The 23,309-nt window shown below is 35.8% G+C and overlaps 1 protein-coding gene across 5 annotated transcripts in view; it reads right to left on the bottom strand.

Moving 5' to 3' along the window:
• Positions 1–23,309, bottom strand: part of HELZ (helicase with zinc finger) — a 166,231-nt gene that overhangs the window by 74,454 nt on the left and 68,468 nt on the right. For 4 of the 5 annotated variants that reach the window (XM_077853724.1, XM_077853725.1, XM_077853726.1 and 1 more), the window contains 5 exons: positions 21,799–22,066; positions 10,377–10,710; positions 9,449–9,579; positions 3,447–3,626; positions 2,856–2,960 (listed from right to left, as the gene is read on the bottom strand). In XM_077853724.1, the coding sequence (XP_077709850.1) occupies positions 2,856–2,960; positions 3,447–3,626; positions 9,449–9,579; positions 10,377–10,710; positions 21,799–22,066 (1,018 nt within the window). The remainder of the gene's footprint in view (positions 1–2,855; positions 2,961–3,446; positions 3,627–9,448; positions 9,580–10,376; positions 10,711–21,798; positions 22,067–23,309) is intronic. The other variant, XM_077853728.1, reaches the window with a different exon arrangement.

The following is a 23,309-nucleotide window of genomic DNA, read 5'->3' on the forward strand; positions in this document are numbered from 1 at the left end:
AGTATGAAATGTGACACCAATTAAGTAATTTACATATTTCTAGGAAGAAACCATCCACAGATTTTAATATGAATTATGACTGTTAAAGTAGCAGATTATCTGGTATTACATAATTTTAATTCACTGAAATTTTATTCATGTATTGAATTCATATATAATAACCCCTCAAAATATTATTACTTAAGATACTACAGAATCAGAATCAGAAATATCCCAGAATATAATCTATTACTTTGAAAATCTATAGAAAACAACAAATATATTCTATTTGCCCAGAAAGCAATAAATATATACTCTCTCCATAGATAATTATAAAGTAGTAAGTCAGCCAGAACCAGTTACCAATCTTCAGAACTATACACAGAAACTGTGTCTTCCTCTCTGGCCCAACATTTTTTTTTAAGATTTTATTTATTTGAAAGAGAGTGCACGCATGACTGGGGGGAAGGGCAGAGGGAGAGGTAGAAAACAGACTCCCCGCTGAGCAGGAAGCTCGATGTGGGGACTCAATCCCATGAGCAGAAGGCATACACTTAACCGACTGAGCCACCAGGTGCCCTTCTATACCTTGAAGTCTACTAATTCTAATGAAATAAGAAGTAAAAACCAAAACAAAATGTAATCTAAAATGGTTCCTAAAACCTCCAATCCTGGCATTTTAAACTCAACTCCTGGAAGCAATAGAATTTTATACATTTAAACCATAAGTGTACATATTTAAACATATTTACTGTATTAAATGTTTATGACCATTTTCACACTTTACGGCATTTACCAGTCCCACTCCAGACTACAAGATGTAGAAGGCAAACTCTTCATGGGTCTTATGCCACAGACAGCACACCTTCAAGGTCACGTGTAGACACTTAGTGCCCCCTTGTGTTCTTTCCCCTGCATCCTGGGACAATTCAGATAAAACTAATCTCCCCTAGAGGACTGCACCATGCTAATTTCCTCTATCCCACCCCTCCCATACCTCTGGTTTGTCATCCCTCAGGGTAATTACAAATTAATCTGAGTAAATGTAATAACAGATGGCACTAATAAATTTTAATAATTCAATGCACTGCCCTCCTAGGGAATACACTTACAAGTTAACACCATTCTCCTTTCTTTTTCTTTTTTTTTTTTTTTTTAACACCATTCTCAAAGAGATATACAGTGGTGAAAATGTAGGGCCACAAAAAGAAAATACTTAGGAAAAAAAATCAAGCCTTTCTTATTTCATTCCATTTAACTAAATGGAATAACTTGAAACTTATATTTAAATAAACCACTCTTCAAGCTTGAGGAGAGGTGAGATTTTTCTGCTAGAGAGCAAGTTTCTGTATCTAGACCATTACAACTATACATATACCCTATTAAAACGTAACTTCTTATTCTACACACTGGATTATAACCTGTTGGATTATAACCTCCAAAACATAATTTTAAGTGGGAAAAGTTAAACATAATGCTAGTCACATGGTAGATGTTAATGTTTATCAACAACAGCTCTTCAGCCCCAAAAATCAAATGACCAATCCTAAATCAATCCTAAATCAATCAAGATTTGAGGGGGCTTTTACTCCACTGCTTCCAAGCCAAACTATGATAATTGAAGCTGTCATACTTCCTACATAGCACACACATACACAAACATAAACACACACACCAATAATAAAAGCAAACAAAACAAACACCTCCATTAAAAAACACTCATGGCAAAACTGCTACTAGCCTGAGTTTTTACTTAAGACTAAAAAAGATTAGAATCTGAAGCAAACTAGTTACTTATGATTTAACCACTGATAAAATGCATTTTCATTTATAGTGACTGTACATATGTGATATTTTCTTATTAAATATAACTGGATTCTACTTAAAATAATTATTTCTGCTCTAATTTATCTTCCAGAGTGAAAACAAAGTATGGCATAGAAACCTGTGTAGCAGGCCACACCACCTTTTTCTCATTTGTTCTTTTTAATGCAATTGTAAAATCATTCAAACAGCTTTGGTTGTGGTTATTAAGAAATAGATAGCATAATCTCATTTTTTCATGCCTGGACTCAACTAGAAATAAAAAGTTAGTGGATTATGATTCAAAAGTGTGGTTAGAAATTAATTTGTAAGCAGTAATTGTATTCGAATAACATAGGGCATGACATATTAGTTTGTAAAATGGCAAAACTAAACATTAATTCATATAACAATGAAAGCAAATGGTGTAATAAACAACCATTTAATGATTCTTTATTGTTTTCTGAAGAAAAGGATTTATTCCCCACAATCTGTACTTAAGTACATTTCATATCCATATACACTCAAGACAACCTTTCTCTATCAACATAAACTTTTCTTTGATACTTTGTCTCTTAAATGATAGCAAAAAGTTGTAAATACCAATTACATTTTGTTGTAGTAATCATTTCAGTATTTCATGCTCCTCTAAAGTGTAGCTTCTATGAAATTACCTGCATGATGACGGTCAAAATTTTATATCTACTGCATGACTAGTCTGCCATGCAAAATATCCTAGAATTTTAATTAAATTTAATTTAAATAAATCATTTTTATATTATTTCATCATAGTAGCTTTTAGAGGTACACATCAAAATCTGCTCAGATTGTAACAACATTTTTATATACAAAACTTAAAAAAGGATGTCTTTCTCTTTACTTAATGTTTAAGAAATGATCAAAGATTTTTTTAATTTTTATTTGATTTTAAATGACTGCTTCAAAAGGCATCACCTCCAAATGTCAATATAGTTAAAGATTTCATGTTCTCAAAGGTACTAAAATCTTTACAGACACCTTTTCTTAAGAATAATAAAGTATGATACAGATACATAATAAGCCTTAAAAAATACCTGAGAGGTCTTGCCTGGGGATTGCCTGCTTCTACATATGGATGTAAATAATCCTTTATGTAGAGGTCAGCAGCACTATTAGAATGGGTGCAAATGAGGATCCTGCTGAAATAAATGGTGCAAATAAAAAGAATGATAAAACACAAAACTACTCAAGCAGTATAATACCAAACAAAAGCAGTGGCCATCTTAATATCCTACATTTCCCTCAACCTACTCAGCATTCTTCAACGTTTTATTCAATGATGTTTTCAGAAAACTGTATTACTCTTTAAGCTGTAAAGGAAATAAGCTCCCCCAAATTATTTTTAAATCTATTACACAGAACTTTTTTCCTGCACCCAACTCTTTGGCTCTAGCATATATTACAATTTCGTAGCAGACTTGGGAGTTCTAATGGCTATTTAAAAGTGCCAATATTTTAACAGTATATTTTAAAAGAATTCAAATTTTAGTCCTTTGGGGTTTGGGTGTGGGTCTTTTTTTCCCAAGCTGAATTAAACGGTCTTGCTATCCTTAGCTTTGTACTCACAATAAGAACAGAGGTTGTGCCCTACTGATGAAATTGGAGCACACATACCACCATCTCACCTCGTCTCTTGCTGCTGGAGTATGTGCTTGACGGCCTGAGCTAGAGTGAACGTTTTGCCCGTCCCATAGGGTCCAATGATGAGGACAGGAGGCAGCTGTATTGAAAGTGGAGTTGTAATGGCCAGAACAGCCTCTTTCTGTTTTGCATTTAGCCGAGGATCCAGCTGTTCATCCCATTGTCTATAGAAAATAAAAATTTATTTTAAACGCATCCATCTTATAAATAAGCAAAACAAAAGAATCTTAAATTTTACTGAACCCTTAAAAATACTGAAGAAGCAGAGCATCTACAAAAACAAATGCTTATTCTTTTCAGAAAATTACCCAACAGAGTTGGTATAGGGTGCTTCACCATGTAGATCAAAATTCGCTTTAATTACTGTGTCCTATTCTAAGTGCAAAGAGATTTTGATAACTAAAGCACACACTCCTAGTCTAGCCACTACCAAGTCTATAAATAGTAATGGCAAAGTCTCAAAAATTAATTTCCCTCTGTTACATAAAAAGATCAAAAAACTTTTTTTTTTCTGTTAATAAATCAGTATTCGTTTCTTTGTACCATCAGTAAAATGTAAAAAGGAGACAAACTGAATTTCAAATTCTAGTCCCCTGAAAGCTCTCTTTAGTGAAATTTAAAACAAGAGGCAGGGCAGCCTTGGTGGCACAGCGGTTTAGCGCTGCCTGCAGCCTGGAGTGTGATCCTGGAGACCCGGGATCGAGTCCCACATCGGGCTCCCTGCATGGAGCCTGCTTCTCCCTCCGCCTGTGTCTATGCATCTCTCTCTCTCTCTCTCTCTCTCTCTCTCTGTGTGTGTGTGTGTCTCATGAATAAATAAATAAATTTTTTTTAAAAAGTTAAAAAAAAATAAAATAAAACAAGAGGCAAAGAAAAACCTGTGTGTTCCTGGTTAAAAACATAAACATTCACAACATTCTTAATTCAGAAAATAAGTTTTTTGTTTGCTTTTTTTTAAAGAGGGGTGCCTGGGTGGCTCAGTTGGTTAAGAGTCTGCCTTCAGCGCACGTCATGATACCACAGCCCTGGGATCAAGCCCTGAGTCAGGCTCCCTGCTTAGTGGAGTGCCTGCTTTTCCCTCTTCTCCCAGCTCCTGCTCTCTCCTGTACTCTCTCACTATCTCTGTCACTATCTCTCTCTCAAATAAACAAATAAAATCTTTTTTAAAAAAAAAGTATCAAAGGCGAAACAATATGAAATGTTTTCTAATATTTTCCCACATACACATAATGTACATCTGTTCTATTTTTCAGCATAGAGAACACCTGTCATAGTAGCACAAATGGCTGCTGTAATGGGATCTATCTTACGAGTGTCCCTTCTATGACTTGGCTAAGTTTTGAAGATTTAAACGAACAGCAGATGCTAAAAGGGATCAAACCAAGTGGAGAATCAACAGCATTCTTTCTCACAACTACAATTAAAATACTAAATATTGCAACAACTATGGTAAAAATGATAGCGATGTGATCCAAAATAGGAAGGGTGTATAAAGGGATGCTTAAAAAATTTACATTCAAAATGCCTACAAAACAATCCTACATGAAGAGAACATGGTTTAGACCAGAAAAATCCCTTCTCTTGGAGGCTGTCCTCTACTGTAATAAGAAGCTAGTCATTCATGGGAAATCTTAATATTTTCAGTTTTAAAAAATTATAACTAATGCTATATATATATTGACAGATAATTTCAAACAAATGAAAGTCCCCAAGGAAATATAAAACTTTAGAAAATAAACTTTGACTACATAAACATACCATTACTTATTTCTCTGAAACTTAAGATTTTTAAGTAAAAAACAAAAGTACTCTGACCAGTTGCACTAGATTTCCTGGAAACCATTCACTAAAACTCAAGCTTTTTACTTCAAAGAATCTCTCTCTTCATTAAAGAGCCTATGTACTTATAACTCTGCCAGCATCTAGCAATGTTCCATTTTCTGTAAAAGAGGAAATTAAGTGATCATTAAGTCTACATATAATGTATTTGGAGAAACTCAAATCATTCATGGCATCTCCTCTGCCTTCCTCTACTACTGAGCCTAGACAGCTAAAACACTCCATTTTTCAGCCTCCTCTTCTGGAGCTCCAACTCTGGTCAATGAGCTTATAAGAAGAGGTCCCTGAGGGATCCCTGGGTGGCGCAGCGGTTTGGCACCTGCCTTTGGCCCAGGGCGCAATCCTGGAGACCCGGGATCGAATCCCACATCAGGCTCCCGGTGCACGGAGCCTGCTTCTCCCTCTGCCTGTGTCTCTGCGCCTCTCTCTCTCTCTCTGTGACTATCATAAATAAATTAAAAAATTTAAAAAAAAGAAAAAAAAGAGGTCCCTGAGAAGGGCTTCTGTTCATCCACAAAACACAAAGCCTTAACAGGAGAAAGCCCTCTTGCCCCTCTGCCTTCCTCCTTCACCTGGCTAGAATGAGATCCTGGTAAACAAAACTGCAGCAGCCACCTTATAATCAAGAAGTAACAGACAAAAAGAATAAAACCAACATGCTCCATGGCAGAGAGGAGGAGAGACTTCAGTCCCTGATGGTACTATGGAGCCCTTGCAAGTCCTAGACCATCTGCCTCTGGGCTTCTATCTCTACTTGTTTAAGCCACAGTTAGTTCAATAAACTGTTATTTGCATTCATACTTGACCCCAGTGGCTTCTTTATCTATACATGGAGATAACAACATGCAACAGATGGTCTTTCTAAGGTCAAATGAGACAATATATGGAAGCTGTTCAGAAAAATAATTGAGCGATAAGTGCTCAATTAATGTTAGTTTCTATTACTACATTCTCTGAGAATCTCAAAAAAATGACACATTACTCCATCAATACACACTTTCAAAAACAAAGTTTTAAAAAAACACTCTAATCCTTCAAATTTAGTGACTTCAAAGAACTTATGAGACAATTATATACAAAAGTATAAATCTAAGACATTCATGACAAATTTATAGGCATAGTTCTAATACATTATCTCTTTATTTTTATAGTCCATTCTACTTATCAATTGCTTCAGTGTAAATAAGTGCTTCAGAGCAGACCAGAAACCATCTATAATTTCCGGTGATGAATGAGGGAGGCCAATGGGCACAAGTTGTCTTTAGTGTACCACCTGCTCAATAAAGGAAAGACGACTTATAATACATATGCTGGTAAGACATCCTGATTTTCACAGTTTAAAATGATATAGTCTCTTCAAGCTCATTCTGAATAAAAATTATTTAATCCTTGAACCACATTGATTCAAAGTCCCTTTTTCCCCTGGTCTAATATATTTTCATAATTAATTTACAGATCACATGCTCGAGAATAATTTCTCAACTTCATTTATCTATCTTTATTCCACCTTATCCCAGAAAAGATTTTAAATGGCTAATAGTTTCTCAGTATATTCCTATACTCCAAAGACACCTTTTAGTTACCATTAAATTACGGGGGTATGGAATCTCTTCCTGCTCAAAAGTTTTTTGTTACTTGACATTTTCTTACTTACTTTTGTAGTTAACACTTGCAGTCAGTAGTATTTGAATATACTGTTACATACAATATAATTTTCAGAGGTAAACGTATCAAATACATGCCTAAAAGTTTACTGATATGCTCTCACATTTGAAACCCTAATTTCCTTCTTTAAACTTGAAACTTTTTTTTTTTTTAACATTTTATTTATCTATTCATTAGAGACACACAGAGAGACAGAAACACAGGCAGAGGGTGAAGCAGGCTCCTCACAGGGAGCTGGATACGGGACTCAATCCCAGACCCTGGGATCATGCCTGAGCCAAAGGCAGACACTCAACTGCTGAGCCACCCAGGCATTCCTAAACTTGAAACTCATAGTAACTTAAATACGTCATATATTAATAACATGTAAGACTGTTAAGGATTTACAGATAAATGAGACATGGTCTCTTCCTTCAAAAAGCTCAGACTATAATGAAAACAGGAGAAATGTACACAAGTGACAAAAATTCATTTGAGATAAATTGTGCTTGAAAAGCACAAAAGTGACTGAATCTAGCACACAGCAGATACTCGAGAAATTTTTGTTGGAATAATGAAATGAAAGAGTCAGATTCATCTCCTTGAAGGTCAGAACATTTGGACTGTATTAAATCTTAAAGAACAGGTAGATAAATAGATCAGTATTGGGCAAAGATTACTTCAGGAAGAGAAAACCATTTACAGATAAAAATGGTATAGGGGGACTCTCTGAGTTTATTGGGTATAAAGTATCAGTTTCATAAGATGAGAAGGTTCTGAAGATGCATGACAATGTGAATATACTTAATACTACTGAAGCATATACACTTAAAAGTAGTTTAGAGGCTACTTTCTGTGTTATGTAAATTTTACCACAATTTTTTTAAATTGTAAGAAATTAAGTATAGGGCCAATTAAACAAACTTCAAGGTAATTCAATATGACTAGAGCATGGGTATTTAGAGGGGTAAGGGGGAAGTCAACTAGAAAAAAATAAAATAAATCTGAAGCTACTGTTGGAAAGCCCTGTCAAAGGAACCACATAACAAGAGGATGGTGTTCAGCTGCTCAGACTATCCACATATCAAAGAGACACCTTCAGAGATTTATAATCACTAAAATGAAGTGATTATTTTAGCAAACTAATTGTGGAAGAAATATGTGTATTGGACCAGAGAGCAGAAACATAAACTGCCGGACAGAAGACCAACCAGAAGGCTACCTACATAATCCGGCTCTAAATTACATACTGGCTGTAAAAATGGAAGAAGGGGGGGGGTGAGTGCAGAGAAGGTGAATCAAATGGGAAATGAGAAGACTGGACTTTTATAATTAGTAAATCACTGATTACTTTCAGGAGAGTGAGGAAGTGGGAAAACAGATTACAGGATGAGTATAAAGTACAGTGGAAACATATAAACTCCTCCTGCTTGAGAAGTTTGGCAGTAAAAAGAATAGGAAACGGATAGTCAGGGGAAGCAAAATAAGGGAGAAATGATTTGGTTTTTGTGTTGTAAGGCATACTGTGCTTTGTTCTACTTTTAGAACTGGAAGAAATGGAATGTGAGGGGAAGAGATATATGCCACTTCTAGGCCTGGCCCATAAAAATTTCCTATGTGATCCCTTGTGCTCATTCTTCCCCTGCCTGCCAGCTGCATGTCAACACAAAGAATGAAACCGTGGTAACCACTTACTGAAGATACTAGGGCCTCCATCAGTGGTGGAGCAGGGCCCCCTGACCAGGACTGGATTTACACAGGTGATAAGTAAATAAACAAACTTCTATTGTGTAGAGCCATTGAGATGAAAGAAAGGAAAGAAAGGGAAGATAGGGAAAGGGAACAGAGAAGGAAAGGGAAAGGGGAAGGAAAGGGAAGAAAAGGGAAGGAAAGGAAAGGAGGAATGAGCAGGGTAGCAGCAAGGGCCAAGAAGATAAAAACTCAGGAAAAAGGATGAGAAGAAAGATGCAGTCATACAGCTGTCATGGTTATTTTGGAAACAAATCAGAAGTACCCTTATAAAGACACTTATAAAGCTGTGCCAAGGTGAATTTAAGCAGGAAAATATTTATACAACCATTAACCTGAGAGCAGTTTCTGAAATATTATCTTCTATGATACTTTCTCCATTTTCCTAAATTACAAAAACATCTTCTATATTCAAAAATCATTTTAAATTAACTGTTTGAGACACTTTAAAAGGTCCTAATTTTCCCATTCAACTTATACTCAGAAATATACATGAATCACTTGGCATTCTATCAAATTAAGGTGTTGAGAAAAGCAACAGAACTCAATTAGACTCTGAGGAAAAGTGAAGAAAGTACATGATGAACATCAAAGGTTTCCTTTTAAGACTCTTTCACTTTCCTTTCTTCACTAAAACATGGCTCCTGGAGAATATGGTAAATTTGCTTATAAAACCATATTGGCATTACTTGATATAGAGATTCAACTTAACATTAACATGACTTCCTTTAGTGAGACATCTCCTTTCCTGTACCTGTTGGGACTCCAAGGTATGGTTGGAGTCATAGTGGTGTCTGGAAACAAAACCCCATTGTCCTTGATCCTGTCTAGCGCATAATGCATTTCACAGAGGGGTAATCGATTTAACTGAAACTGAAGTTCAACCTGAAACACAAAATAAACATTTTTTTAAAAAATGTATGAACACAAACATCAATGCTTGCAGCTTGCTTGAAGATTTTGTGGAGATAACCTTTTTGGGAAGCCAAGTTTAGAGATTCTTTTAAGTGCAATCCTATTTTAATAAGAATTATTATGGCTAATTTTGCTTTGTTTACTTAAGGCATTGAGAAAAGCAACAGAACAGTGTCAGGCATTGCAATATGCACTTTACATAAATTATCTCATTTACTAGTACCAATGCTGTATATATCATTAATAACCCCATTTTACATCTAAAGAAAATGAAGTACTTGTGAATCACTTAATATCTAAATAAAGGTTATCTGATTCCTCCATATTGCTATGAATAATATACTTGATGAAATTAGTAGAACATCGTGAAATATCATCTCTCAAGTGATAAAAACCAGGCCTAGGACACATTGGCTTTCCAGTTACATATGGCAGAGGAGAACTATAAATAGAGAACACAGGCAGACACAACCTCAGATGAGAATTGTCCTGGTTGTGGCTTAGTTTCCTTTAATCTGTTCATTTACTGATTTAAAATTCTAATCAGAAAGTTTGGCCTCGTGTAAGACTGAAACCTTGTAGATGTCAATTATCAAACTGGTTTTCTCTGACAGTGGAGTCTAATTCTCCACCCACCACCATAACAGTTCAAAGTCAACGGCACTTCAGGTTATGGCAGAAGATGGAAAGCCAAACCAGAAGAATTTTATCAGCTAACAAGAATACTATAGACAACCATAATTAAGTTTTCTCACTTCAAAACACACCTGTATGTCATAATCAGGCCGAAGATTAAGTTCCTCACAGCATTCCCTGGATATCCTTAAAAATATATATTCTTTTGTTTTTTCTTCAATAGTAGCTTCATAAACCTTCTCTTTGGTTCCCTGGGTCTGTACTAACTTCTCTTTAGGGACTGGTAATAAATAAACAGCATTGACTTTGGTCATCACCAGCCGTCCAGCCAAAGTATCTTCAGAAAGTGTTTCAGTAAGCTTAAAGCGACCAAAAAGTTGTCCATTCTGAGCATACTTTGCACCTCCAGAAACTCCAGTGAGCATGAAACTTGCTAGAATCTGCAACTGCACTTTAAGGTTGAACCTAAATTAGAAGTAGAAAATGAGTTTGAATGTTTTACATCAAAAACATAAAAAAAAAAAATAGATTAGAACAAAATAAATCTAAACATGCAAAAAACTAAAACTTCATCGTCAATTCTGCTCTATCACACTATAAAACATATACTACCTTTCTGCCTTTAATTTAAGCTGGAAACAACCAAACTTTTTTTAAGTGAATAAATTCTCACCCAAGCTATAAAGATACATACTTAGTTGAACTGAAGAAAACATTTTTAAAACCTAAACACTTAAAATAAAGCTAAGTATGATATTTTGATAAAATAAAATATTATTGCATGTTTAATACAAAAGTCTGCTTGAACACACCATGGGATCATTAAAACTAAAATCCGGGACACCTGGGTGGCTCAGTGATTGTCTGCCTTCAGCTCAGGGCGTGATCCCGGAGTACCGGGATTGTGTCCCACATTGGGCTCCTTGCATGTAACCTGCTTCTCCCTCTGCCTATGTCTCTGCCTCTCTCTCTCTCTGTCTCTCATAAATAAGTAAATAAAATCTTAAAAGAAAAAAAAAAAAAAAAACTTTAAAATCCCCTAAAGCCAGAAGGTAAGGCAGTGTTGAAACTACAACCCTTCATTTTCTTTTTTTTTTACAAACCTTCATTAAACTGAGACTTTTCAAGTATATCTTACCAAAAGATTCAAACTGTGAAATTTTTCTTTCAATACTGTTAACAAATAATATCCAGAATAAACTTTTGTTAGTGACTACCCTGAGACAGATCTCATGCAGGAATTACTGGAAGAGAAGTTAAGAGCTAACTTGTCAGGAAATGGCTGGCACACTCACAGGCAGTGAGTGTGAGAGAATGTGTGTCAAGCAAGTATGGAAAATCAAGATCTACATGGTCAAGAAGTAGGAGGTGGAAGAAAGATTTAAAGTAACAGACACCTTTCTCCTTTGCCATTCTGAAATGATGCTGTAAGAAAAGACAAAGCGGTAAAAGAGGAAAGGGAACATCTACTTTTTCTTCAGAAGATTTAAAAGTATGTGAATGAAAAAAATTAAGTTGTTTTAAAATCTATACATCCATTTATGGAAAAGGCTACTTTTTAATGGTACTACTGGTCTGGTTTCAAATCTTCTTTTGTATACATGATGCTAAGAATATCTTACAAATTCTTAAGGAAAAAAAACTTTTTTAAACCTTGTAAACTTTCTTAATATTAACATCTGCTTACAATATTAGGAAAACAAATCTAATTAAAAACACCATATCAAGGGGCACCTGGGTTGCTCAGTCAGTGAAGGTCGCTCAGTCAGTTAAATGTCTGCCTATGGCTCAGGTCATGATCCTGGGACTGAACCCCACATGAGGTTCCCTGTTGAGCAAGAAATCTGCTTCTCCTTCCCCTTTGCACCTCCTCCTACTCTCATTCTCAGTCTCTCTCTCGAATAAATAAAATCATATTAAAATGTTAATTAATATGTCTATTTACATACTTTAAATTATCAAAGTAAAAAAAAAATAAAGTCAGAAAAGTACAAGGATACAGAAACACTGTTACAGAACTCTTTAAGGAAAATAACTGAATAGCTATTCATGCATGCAATATACAAGAGTTTACAAGTTCCATTAGCAACCTTAAAAATAGAACATGTAAGACTTCAAAAACATGTATAAATACATACTAAAGTTAATATTTAGTAAGGAGGCTCAAATGGGGATTAAATGAATACCAGCAGAATTTGCATATGTGTGGAATTATTAAAAATCACAGTATATTTTTCTCATTCTCGTATTTCATAGATCCAAACTAGTTTGTATCTTACCAGTTACATTTGACTCTTTAAAGACTGGAATGTGCACTAAATTCACATTTGAAAAAATCAGTCTTAAAATGAAAATAAAAGTATATTATACTCCCCAGTTTACATATATTATACTCCCCAATTTACATATAATCTATGTTCACCTGCTTTTTTGTTTGTAATAAAATATATGCTTTTAAAAAGAACAGGAACCTATGGCTGTATTTTCAAATACAGTTAAAAATTTTTTTTTAAGATTGTATTTATTTATTCATGAGGGAGACAGAGAGAAGAGAGGCAGAGACACAGGCAGAGGGAGAAGCAGGCTCCCTGCAAGGAGCCTGATGTGGTACTCAATCCCAGGATCCTGGGATCACAACCTGAGCCAAAAGCACTCAGCCACTGAGCCACCCCAGTACCTCAAACACAGTTAAATTTTTACATTCCTTTTACTCCACATACACACATGAGATTTAGGGTCATTAAAAGTTTTCTGAGCTAAAAGAAATTTCTTATAACGCATTCTTAATTTAGAAATAGTCTCTTTGTTGCTTAAGGTGATACACAGTATTGTCTTGTTTTGTTTTTAAACTTTGTAATCACTTTGCGCTTTCTTTTCTACTGACTTCCAGAAAGTCATACTCTCCTACTTTTTGTCTTACCTTTCTAGCAGCTCCTCCATATTCCACCCAAGCACTGGCCACCAGCTCAAAGTCTACCCTGCCCTCTTCTTGCTCTGTAGATTCTCATCAAGGTAGGTCACCCTCTCTCCTAGATCTCTCAGCTCAGGGCTGTTAACCCAACTGTCAAGCAGACACCTTCACTTATATGCTCTTCAAACTCAGTACAAGCAAAACACAATCTGCATCCAACATCCCCTCCTGTCACCCCAAACCAGTCTTTCCACGTATGACACATTTTGGACAATAGCACTCTCAGCAACCTAGGTGTCCAAGACAGAAACCAGGTTACCCTGGACCTTTTGTCTGTCACCATCCTTCAATCCCCCATCATAATTTCACCAAGCTGTTGGTTCCTCTTCCTACTAATTTATCTTCATCTTAATGTTTTGAACTTAGATAACTATAACAAACTCCTAACATGATTGGTTTCAAATCTATACTCCAAACCACCACCACAGGATCTTTGCAAACTCGAAATCTGATGATAAGTAGCTTTATCTAGCTCTAAGGGTAAGGTTTAACCAACTTTCTCTCTCACCATCCTATCCAACTCCATACACGAGCCCTCCATTACAGCTAGGATGACCAACTTGCAATTTCCTCCAAAATTCCATGCTCTTATTCTCATGTCCCGTTCTTTCCAACTAATGTATTTGTCCTATTTCTTCATCTGACAATTTTACCTGGGTTTTGTTGTTGTTGTTGTTTTTAATTCAGCTTAAAGGAACACCTAGGTGGCTCAATTGGTTGAGGGTCCAACTCTTGGCTTCGATTCAGGTCATGAACTCAGGGCGGGGGCAAGGCAGAGCTCCACAATAGGCTCTGTGTTCAGCAGGAAGGCCACTTGAGATTCTCTCCCTATGCCTGTCCCTTAACTTGTGTGCATGCACACACTCTCTCATGCTCTACTTAAAACAAATAAAATATTTAAAAATAAATAAATAAAAATTCAGCTTAAACACCATCTGGTTCCCAAAAGCAGACTTGATTCCCTCCTTGACTTCACTTCTCCTTCTCCCCACTAATGTGGGGTAGATGTCCTCCTATGGGGCTTTTGTGCATTCCTATTGCAGTGTTAATTACATTGTATTGTAACTCTGTATTTATAGGTCTGTCTCCCCTACTGGATAACAAACTTTTTTCTAAGTTTTTATTTTAATTCCAGTTAGTTAACATACAGAGTTATACATCAGTTTCATGGATTGCAAACTTTTGAAGAAGAAGGAAATATAACATTTTTGTCTTAGAATCAGTAGTGGCTAATCTGAACCTAACATTTTATATACTCAATAAATTTTGTTCATTGAACTAATTTTACATTTTTGTAATAATCTGATTTTTTCCAGGCAACATATTTCCATTTCAACTACTTTATATTATTCCCTAACAAACTCTAGAAATTGCATATTTCCTCAACTAAGGCAATATATTAAAATTTTATTATTACATCCATTTTAGAAGCTACCATTCCAAAACACCTGATGACAACTAGGAAATCATGAAAAATTCACCTCACTCTTAAAGTAACAAGAGAATCCTCTTATGACATTTAGTTGTGCCTTGGAACAAAACTCTTGAGGTAGAGGCACTAGAAAATAAAAGTATTAAGAAATACAGCTTTCCGCCAGAAGATTCCTCATCTGTTCAAGATACAGACCTAACAGGCATCATAGACTTTCCAATAGAAGTTACAGCTAGTAGAATATTTAATTTTCTAAAATATTAATAGCCTAAAACTAAATTACATTAGTAAGATTTCTTAAATATTTAGAACATGTAAAGTTTTATGATTTAATAACTCAGAAATACCTAGACTACAAAATATATCCTACAATTAACAGATTATTTCTTAATAAAAAGAAAAACCATCTTTCCATTATTGCTTGTCACATTTTGAAATCAGCCTTAAAGCTTATGTAATTCCTAACCTTTTGGGAAATGGAATAGCAGCCAAGTAAATTTTGACCAATTTAATATCATACTTGGCTAAAAGAAATATAGCTCTATCAATCTTGGCATAGTTATATCTCTTGAGTGTAACTTTAAAAGAATTTCAAAGCTATATAGAGAATTTCACTTTATACAATTTCTGACTAAATGAATGATAACAAAAATCAACCAAGGTAATAAGCCAATATCTGGGTTTATTGAGGCAGAGCAACAGAACTGAGGCATACCCAACAGAGGCCTCACCTCACCCATCTTAATGATGAAATGTGCATCCACATACCAGGCCTGTCATGCCAGCTGTCAACAATGAGAAGCCACAACAACCTGATTAGGCATGCCACTGTGTCCATACACAGTTTAATGGACACAACAGCTTCAGCCAAAGTCAATTTCTTTTGAAAATGTGCATCTAAGAATCAAATAGATTTCACTTCAAGGTAGAATCATAATTGAATGCTTATCAACATGTAACTGAAGACAAGAGAAATACTTTTCTTTTAATCTTGAAAGAACTCAGAAGCATTTTCTAAAACTTACATGAAATGCAGTATTATCCTTACCACCTCCACAGATCTCACACTAAAATTTAATATAAAAAGAAATCTTAATTTCTGGACTGCTTTGAAAATCATCCCTTTGCTTAAAGTAAAAAAATAAAGAGATAAAACTGATTACTACATCCAAACTCAAGCCAAAATATATTTTGTCTAATCTTAAGAACTTCATTCAATCCCATTTTCTTTTTTTTTTTTTTTAATTTTTTTTTATTTATTTATGATAGTCACACACAGAGAGAGAGAGGCAGAGACACAGGCAGAGGGAGAAGCAGGCTCCATGCACCGGGAGCCCGACGTGGGATTCGATCCTGGGTCTCCAGGATCGCGCCCTGGGCCAAAGGCAGGCGCCAAACCGCTGCGCCACCCAGGGATCCCCTCAATCCCATTTTCAAGGAAGGCATGCTAAGGTGACCATGTAAAAATATAATCCAAACCTTACAATTACAAATGCAAGAAATCAGGGGCGCCTGGGTAGTTCAATCGATTAAGCATCTGCCTTCAGCTCAGGTCATGATCCCAGGGTCCTAGAATGGAGCCCCACATCAGGCTCTCTGCTCAGCAGGGAGTCTGCTTCTTCCCCCCCCCCCATGTTTATGTACACTCTCTCTGAAATAAATAAAATATTTTAAAAAATAAAATAAAATGCAAGAAATCAGTATAAATTCCCTTGATACCACTTTCAAGATTAGCAATATTCTGTTTAAATTGTCAAAGTTCACAACTGACCAATACATTCTCTTGATCTTAGGAAATTATCACTCATGGGAAAGTCTGACTAAATCTCAAAGAGGCACATTCCTGCGCATACGGAATACATTTTACTGTCAATACACACGCATCTAGGTCATTTGAGGGAGGAGTCCATTTACCCATACCATTGTCCTCCGGCTTTAAATTGAGTCTCAATCCGGAACAAAACATTCTTCACCATTCTAATGGTGACTTGGGTTTGCTTTGATGACTGGTAGTGACTGAACAGACAAGTAAAATGACCCAATCAGACATACTAGAGCATGACCCAAAGACCAAATCCAAACTTCAGCCTGTTTTTGTATATCCTTAACTAACAAGACAAAGACAAAACAAAGAAGCTATGCAACAAAGACTGTAACAAGTCCACAAAGCCTTTAATAGTTTCTAGTCAGCCCTTTATAGGAAAAGTTTGCTGATTCCTACACTACAGCATAGTTTAGTAGCTACATACAGACCCTCTCAAATCCATTTTAAAAATATATTTCATGTTATTTTTAAAGAATTAACAATCAAATATGAAATAAATTCAAGGCAACATTAAAATATATACAAATAATAAGTTTAAAGGGGAAAGGAAAAAACAAAAAATAAAAAGTTTTTAAGTAGTATATAAAACTCTGTAAAAGATTTTTGAAAATCCTTTATGTCTGTCATTTGTCCCTTGTCCATGTGCTTACAGACACCCTCTGAGAATTCCATTTAATTACTGAGGATCTGCTGCTTTGTATGTGCACCAACTCTATGCTGTACTTCACAGAATTTTACAAGTCAATTTCAGAAGTGTAATTTACCAGCATTCACATCCAGGGTTACCTTTGGATGAGAGAATCACTGATAACTTCCAGAATTCTCTGACGCGGTAACTGTCTACTTGTCACATCAGACGTTTAGCAATATTCTCTTTTCTGTCTTTAAGATTCTTCAAAGTCTTGTGTGGTTAGCATATATAACACATAAAAAGTGATCCTAGAGATTTATATTCAATTTGTAAACATCCCTATTTGAGCCAATAATTATTTTAAAGATCAAAAAAAAAGAAAGCTTAGATGTTCCTACTATACGCTCTCTTACTACAATCTTTCTTTTCATCTCTAAGGGCAATTTTACATCTGGATCATCAAGTGCTGCAACTGATAATGTTCTAACTGCCTTTCTATTTCTTTGTTTGCTTTTTCATATTTTAATTGTAATACGTGGTCATTGTACAACACATCAAAAAAAGAGAAAACCACATTAAAACATAAAAATCACTCATAATTTCACCAACTAGAACTTGTAATGCTGTAACTCTAATATTTTTATTTTTATTGTTATTGTTTTCTAATATTTTTATATACAAATATATTCACATGTGCATGTACATACAAAATTAGAATTATACCAGATACTTTCATGACTAGCATATTTTCCTCTTTATATGGTACCATCAGTATCTTTACTGTTCTGAAAAGTCTTCAAGAACATAATTTCAATACAATAGTCCACCTTATCTGCATGGGATATGATCCAAGACTCCCAGCAACTGCACCATGGATAGTACCAAACCTCATTATATAATATTTTTTCCTAATCATACATACCTTTAATGAAGTTTTATTATTATGCACAATAAGAAATTAACAACAATAACTTAAAATAATTAAAACAATATACTGTAAAAAAAAAAACCTATGTGAATGTAGGGCGTCTCTCTCTCTCTCAAAATATCTTAGTGTAGTACCCACACTTTCTTGTGATGATATGAAATGATAAAATACCTGGGTGATAAGATGAAGTGAGGTAAACAACATAAGCATAGTGACGTAGCATTAAGCTATTATCACTGATGATAGATCTCAAGAAGGATCATCTGCTTCTAGATCACAGTTGATATCAGCTAACTGAAACCAGGGAAAATGAAATCATGGATAAGGGGGAACAACTGTAGTTACGGAACATCAGATTATATGGCTATATCATAATTTACTAATTCTTCACTGTTCTATGAAAGATAAAATTTGTTTACAGGCATCTTTAACTTCACCTCTGATTAGTTCTTCAAGATTGATTCCTCCTAAGTAGAATTACTATATCAAAAGGGTCAAAACTTCTGAATACCTTTAATACAAACTAGCAAATAACCCTCCTCCAAAAATATACAAACTTAGTTTGTCACCAGTGTTCATTTCATGCTGCAGGTATTTTCAAGTCCCTCTTATATGGGTTTTTTTAAGATTTTATTTATTTGAAAAAGAGACAGAGAAGGAGGAAGGGTAGAGGGAGAGGGGGAGAGAGGGAAGGAGGAGGGAAAGAAAGGAAGGGAGAGAAACAGAGAACTCAGTGTCCATATTTAGCACAGGGCCTGATACAGAGCCTGACGCAGGGCTTGACCCAATGACCCTGAGAACTCCATCTGAGCCAAACGAAGAGTAAAAGCTCAACTCACTGAGCCACCTAGGTGCCCCTTATATGGCCTTTAAGAAGCCTCTGCAAGGTGCTCTTGGAGTGAACTTTTTATCTATTTAATTTTTTTTTAAGATTTTATTATTTATTTGATAGAGAGAGAGAGAACACAAGCAGGTGGAGAGGCAGGCAAAAAGAAAGAGAGAAGCAGGCTCCCCACAACAAGAAGCCCGATGGAGGGCTAGAACTAGGCCCCCAAAATCATGACCCAAGCCAAAGACAGACACCCAACAGACTAAGCTACCCAGGTGCCCATCCATTTAATTTCTTGATCAGAATCTGACCTTCAGGGACACCTGGGTGGCTCAGCAGTTGAGCACCTGCTGTTGGCTCAGGGTGTAATCCCATGGTCCAGGATCAAGTCCCGTATCAGGCTCCTGGTGGGGAGCCTGTTTCTCCCTCTGCCTGTGTCTCTGCCTCTCTCTATGCGTCTCTCATAAATGAATGAATGAATGAATGAATGAATGAATAAATGTAAAAAAAAAAAGAACCTGACCTCTATAATTTTGTAGGGCTACAGTAATCATTCTTTTATCTGTTCAAATTTCCTTTTATTTTTTTTTAAAGATTTTATTTATTTATTTATTCATGATAGACATAGAGAAAGAGAGGCAGAGACGCAGGCAGAGGGAGAAGCAGGCTCCATACCGGGAGCCCGACGTGGGACTCAATCCCAGGACCCCAGGATCGCACCCCGGGCCAAAGGCAGGCACTAAACCACTGAGCCCCCAGAGATCCCCAATTTCCTTTTATTTTTAAGAGAGGGAGAGAGCCTGAGAGTTGGGCAGGGGGATGTGGTGGGCGGGGAAGGGGGGTGCGGACGTGGGACAGAGAGGGAGAGAAAGAGAATCTCCACCAACTCCATGCCCAGCAAGGAGCCTGATGGGGGGGTCGATCTCATGACCCTGAGATCATAACCTGAGCCAAAATTAAGGGTCCAACAGTTAACCCACTGAATCACTCAGGGGCCTCAAATTTCCATTTTTAAAAATTCATTTTTAATGTAATAATCCATAAGCTTAATGGTCTTTAGATATAAGTTCTGAGGTAATGTATCTGGAATGATTTTTAAACCTGAACAAACAATATATTTGGTTTTGGGGTTTTTTTTAAAGATTTTTTTTACTTATTTATTCACGAGAGACACACAGAGAGAAGCAGAGACACAGGCAGAGGAAAAGGCAGGCTCCCCGGGAGGAGCCTAATATGGGACTCAATCCCAGATCCCAGGATCACACTCTGAGCCAAAGGCAGATGCTCAATTGCTGAGCCACTCAGGCATCTAAAACCAAATAAAAGTTAATACATAGTATTTTCTGGGACCCCTGGGTGGCTCCAGTGGCTGAGCGCCTGCCTTGGACTCAGAGCATGATCCCGGCACTCCGGGATGGAGTCCCACATCAAGCTCCCTGCGTGGAGCCTGTTTCTCCCTCTTCCTATGTCTTTGCCTCTCTTTCTCTGTGTCTCTCATGAATAAATACATAAAATCTTAAAAAAAAATTTTCTGAGTTTCTATTATAGTACTCCAAAATAGTCTTGTAAGATTCTAGTAAATTTTTAAACACTATTTCATCACAATATTTATGATTTTATCAATGTTTTCTTTACTAAGGAAAAGGAATCTATGACCATGTAAATAACATATATGCATATTAATATGAATATACATGATACAAGCCACTGTCCTTGTTATTTAATAAGTTAACTATTTATTTAGAACCACATATGGACACAATCAATAAAAGTCTTGTAAGAGACCATTAATGACCATAATTCAAAGTGTTAAGAGCAATGAAAAATATATTCTAACTCTGTAAATTTTACAAGCATTTAATTTGAAATTAGATATATTCCAAAAGCTAATCCTATTTAATATTAATTACTTTATTTATTTGAGAGAGAACACGAGAACAGGGGGAAGGGCAGAGAACAGGGGGAGGGGCAGAGGGAAAGGATCTCAATCTCCCCAATGCAGGGCTTGATCTCACAACCCTGAGATCATAACCAGAGCTGAAATCAAGAGTCAGATACTTAACTGAAAAAGTCAGACACTTAACTAACTGCCCCAAACTTTCATTTCTAAGATTACTCTTCCTATAATGACTCAAATAGACTTTTGAATTTACTCTTGATCTTCACTTGTGGCATATGGATAAAATGTAAAATATGTTAAAGCATTTATAAGTGGTTATAAAGGTATTTTACTATTACCAAATAGTTTTCCTGAAGATTTAAACCATTTCATTCTTTTTAGTATTTTATTTATTTTTGAGAAAGAGAGCACAAGCAAGAAGAGTGGCAAAGGGAAGGGGGAAGAGCAGACTTCCCACTAAGCAGGGAGCCCAACAAAGGGCTCCATCCCAAGGACCTGAGATCATGACCTGAGCCAATGGCAGACACTTAATTCACTGCCACCCAGAAGCCCCTAAATTATTTCATTCTTAAAATTATATATTTTTTAAATATTTTATTTATTTATTCATGAAAGACACACACACAGAGAGGCAGAGACACAGGCAGAGGGAGAAGCAGGCTCCATGCAAGGAGCCTGATGTGAGACTCGATCCTGGGACTCCCAGATCACGCCCTGGGCCAAAGGCAGGTGCCAAACTGCTGAGCCACCCAGGGATCCCCCTTAAAATTATATTCTTAAAATATGTGGTCTCTTTCAGCCTTTGTACACTTACTCGGCAAATATTTACTAAGTACTCACTCTGACTACTATTAACAGAAACCTCCAGTACATGTTTACACACCTAGCATGTGGCAGAGTCTTATGGAAATGAACAACAGCTACTGAATAACAGTCTTTACTTCCTGTCTTCTCTTAGGCACACCTCCATTTTAAAAATGAAAGATATCATCAAAAGGGGACGTTTTTCACAACCAAATGTTTCTAAAGTAACTTACTTGCTGACTTCTTTATACTGGGCTATCTCCTCGATATAAAGAAGGTCATGCAGCCGTGACTGATAGTTGGTCTTGGTCAATGATTTGTCTAAAACAGACTGGGTAAACAGCTGGTCAGCAGAAAGAGGAATTTGGTATCTGATAAGAAGGCTCTTCTCCAAATCAGTAGTTTCATTAGGTTCAAAATCTATAATAGTCTTAGAAGAAGAATCCCAACGCTTAGCTGTGGTTACTAGCTGTTGTTTTGCATGCATCAGGTATTCAAGATCTAAATGGAAACAGAAAACACATTTATAAAGGAACACAACATTAAAATTCTCAAATAATACACTCCAACATTTTGGTAGGAGCATTTTATATGCTAGAGCTGGTAATTTTTAAAAACAAAACAATACAAAAACCCATTTGACAAAGAATCTTCCCAATATCAGAAATCTTTTGCCTAGCTTAATAAAATAACATAAATAGGAACCCATGTTAAAAAAAAACACCATTTTTTTTAACATCAGGATAAGAACATAACCAAAATAGTTATTAACATTTTGAAACTACAGATTAACATTTAGAACTTAAATCTCAGTCAAAGGAAATCTGAACTGCAGGAAGAAAATAGGATAAATTCCCCATAAGATAAAATCTATCAGGTAATAATCACTTTTCTCTTCCTGCTACCAATACCCACCCATTATAGAAAGAGAAAATCAGAAAACCGTGAAAGGTTAAGTCTTTTCTTGTGTAGTAAAGCACAGTGAAACTCTCTGAAAGTCAACTTATGACAACAAAAATCTTTTAGAATATTCATGTAAAAACACTGCTAATTCCTCATTAAAATGTGATACGATGTACCATTCAAATGCCATTGCAAAAAATACAGTTTAGCCTCAGTTAGAATATACTGTTAAGTAGGGCACAATGTCAAAATGAATAACTGTTCAAGTTCTGACATCCCTGGGGAAAAAAATGTAGCATAGTACACAGCACAGGGTGAAATATATTATAACATAAATTCTGAGCACTGGGTAGCCTCACTCTATCTGCAGTGCATATTACTTTTCTATTGGGTGAAATATATATTTATTTATAAATATGCAGCTTAATCAAGGAAAATGTTACTTGACTGACTCATTAGGCCGAGATCCAGTTTCAATGTAACATAACTGAAAAGATGGCTTCACAACTTAGGTTAAAATTTTGGGAAGAAGTAGTAAAAAGCTTAAACAGAAATCAGCTGGTCTTCAAAATACAAAAATAAGTTACCCTGTACTATCTTTGCAATCAGAGAATAATGCATAATTGTCATGTACTGCTTAGTGAGAGATTTTATTTACATGTTATATATAAATTACAAACATATAAGCATAGTCATCCAAAAGACATTTCTCAAAACTAGAGAACAGTTTATCCTAATGTCTTATTAAAGATTCAAATATAATTGCTTCTCAGCCTTCTGGCTAAGATCAAGTATAAAGATTCAAATGTAAAGGACCTGATTTCTTGCCTTACTCCTTGAA

Source organism: Canis aureus, chromosome 16, assembly GCF_053574225.1.
Source record: "Canis aureus isolate CA01 chromosome 16, VMU_Caureus_v.1.0, whole genome shotgun sequence".
Classification (NCBI taxonomy): domain Eukaryota; kingdom Metazoa; phylum Chordata; class Mammalia; order Carnivora; family Canidae; genus Canis; species Canis aureus.